The sequence below is a fragment of the Elephantulus edwardii genome, unplaced genomic scaffold, assembly GCF_000299155.1.
Source record: "Elephantulus edwardii isolate Elephantulus edwardi_28Jun2011 unplaced genomic scaffold, EleEdw1.0 scaffold00191, whole genome shotgun sequence".
NCBI lineage: Eukaryota > Metazoa > Chordata > Mammalia > Macroscelidea > Macroscelididae > Elephantulus > Elephantulus edwardii.
Genome location: NW_006399941.1, coordinates 2,398,595 through 2,400,642, shown reverse-complemented (window position 1 = coordinate 2,400,642; position 2,048 = coordinate 2,398,595). Strand labels below are relative to the sequence as shown.

The window sequence follows — 2,048 nt, the reverse complement described above, 5'->3', positions numbered from 1 at the left end:
TTATCACATACTTCATCTAGTTCGGCTTCTTGAATAATTTGCTCAGCATAGAGATGGAATAGGAATAAAGGTAAAAACTCCCCAACTTTAAACCATGGAGTATCCCCTGGTTCTGTTCAAACCATTGTCTTGGTCTATATACAGGTTTCACATGGCCACAATTAAAAGTGTTGCACAATGTCCACTCTTCTCAATGTTATCCTTAATTTATAATGGTTCACACTGTCTAATGCCTTTGCATGATCAATAAAATCCAAGTAAAGATAATTTAAGTTTTGTTAAAAGACATGAAACAAAAGAATAGAAATTACCATTTGGTCATAACTGACTCACAGCTGACCGCTGCATCAGGTGTTCAGAGGCTTTAAATTGCAAAGGAGGAATTTGCCCATCTTTCTTTCGCGGAGCTACTGTTCGATTTGAGTCACCAGCAAGTCATTATCGCCCTTGGTTTAGGGGTGCAACTTCTGGGTTACCCTAACAGATCTCTCTGCTAAATTGTACACGTTGTTGTGTACCAACCAAGTCGGAACCGACCCACTGCTCCAGAGGGTTTTCAGAGGCACGAAGTCTCAATGGAGAAGACTGCTCATCTGTCTCCTGTCGAGTAGCTGGTGGATTCGAATTGTGCACCTTTGCATTGGCAGCACAATTCCTTACAGAAGCAGCGTCCCTGCAATACGATGCCGAAGCCCGAAGGTAGTGTTTTACTTACAAGCCCCACCCTTTAACCACCTTCCCCCTCAGGTTGAACATCTGTCTTCTAGTTTAATTAGCACAAACTGTCAAGCACACCAAGAGAATTCAACTTAGTAATTAAATCGAGGGAGATTTAATGTGTACAAAGACGTGGCATGAAACCCAACAGGTTTATGATTTCTATAAAAGGACCATCAAGGTCTTGTGTATTAATGTGCACAGCACTAACTAACCTCGTTGTGCCCTGGCCACTTAATAGCACAAAGTCAGGCGGGAAGGCAAAGTCTAACAAAGTGAGACATGTTTGTAACCTCTCCTTTCATAATAAAACACCCCGTCGACTTAAAAGTCCACTTTAAGTTCTATCCTGGCGTTCCTTTGGAAGGTCCGGAAGTCCACGCAGAGAGTGCACTCTCTCCTCGCGCCGACAGTGGAGAGCCAAGTCACTGCAACCTCCTGAGAGGTCTCTAAGCTCGCTCCTTAACCCCTGGGCAGCGGAGCCAACTCCGAAGCTCGTGGGATGTGGAATTCTAAGAGTCCCATGTGTCTCCTCCCAGGTGGCAGCACCCCGCCGCTGCCGCAGCCGCCGGAGGCGGGCGCACAGAGCACACGTCACAAGTAGGGGACGGCAGGCGGGGGGTTTGGAGGCGGGCCGAGGGCCGCGTAGGGGAGGGCGGGCGCCGGCCGAGAGCCGAGGGCCGCAGAGGGGTTCGGCAGCGGGGAGTCTCCGCCCGGGCCCGTCGCCGTCTCCCCGCCCGCTGCTTCCGGCTCCGTCCGGGTCCGCCCCGCGCCAGCTCTGCCACATCCTCCGGTGACGTCAGCCGGCGCCGCCATATTGGAAAGGCGCCTCCGCTGCCACCGCCTCCACGGAGCTCGGGCTGCCTCGGGGGCCGCGGCCGCTGCGTTCAGGAAGGAGTCCCCTCGGCCGCCCCGCCGACGGCCAGCGCGCCCGCTCCCGCTCCCGCCCCAGCCCGTCTCCCTATGACCGCCCTCCGCCACGCGGCCGACGGACTTCGCCCCGGCGCTCGGGTTTAACACGGAAGCCGCGGTCGCGGGCCGCGGGAGGCAGGGGAGGGAGACCCGGTAGGTGCCGCGTCCCTGTCGGCCCGGCGTCGCGGCCGGAGCCATGACCTCGCTGACCCAGCGCAGCTCGGGCCTGGTGCAGCGGCGCACCGAGGCCTCCCGCAACGCGGCCGACAAGGAGCGGGCGGCGGGCGGCGGCGGCGGCAACGGCGAGGACGACGCGCAGAGCCGCCGCGACGAGCAGGACGACGACGACAAGGGCGACTCCAAGGAAACGCGGCTGACCCTGATGGAGGAGGTGCTCCTGCTGGGCCTCAAGGACCGAG

At 56.8% G+C, this 2,048-nt stretch overlaps 1 protein-coding gene across 1 annotated transcript in view; it reads left to right on the top strand.

The window, feature by feature from the left end:
• Positions 1-1,825: 1,825 nt before the first annotated feature.
• GOLPH3 (golgi phosphoprotein 3 (coat-protein)) overlaps positions 1,826-2,048 on the top strand; it is a 54,088-nt gene continuing 53,865 nt past the window's right edge. Inside the window, exon 1 of the mRNA XM_006896789.1 lies at positions 1,826-2,048. Coding sequence (XP_006896851.1) covers positions 1,826-2,048 — 223 coding nt within the window.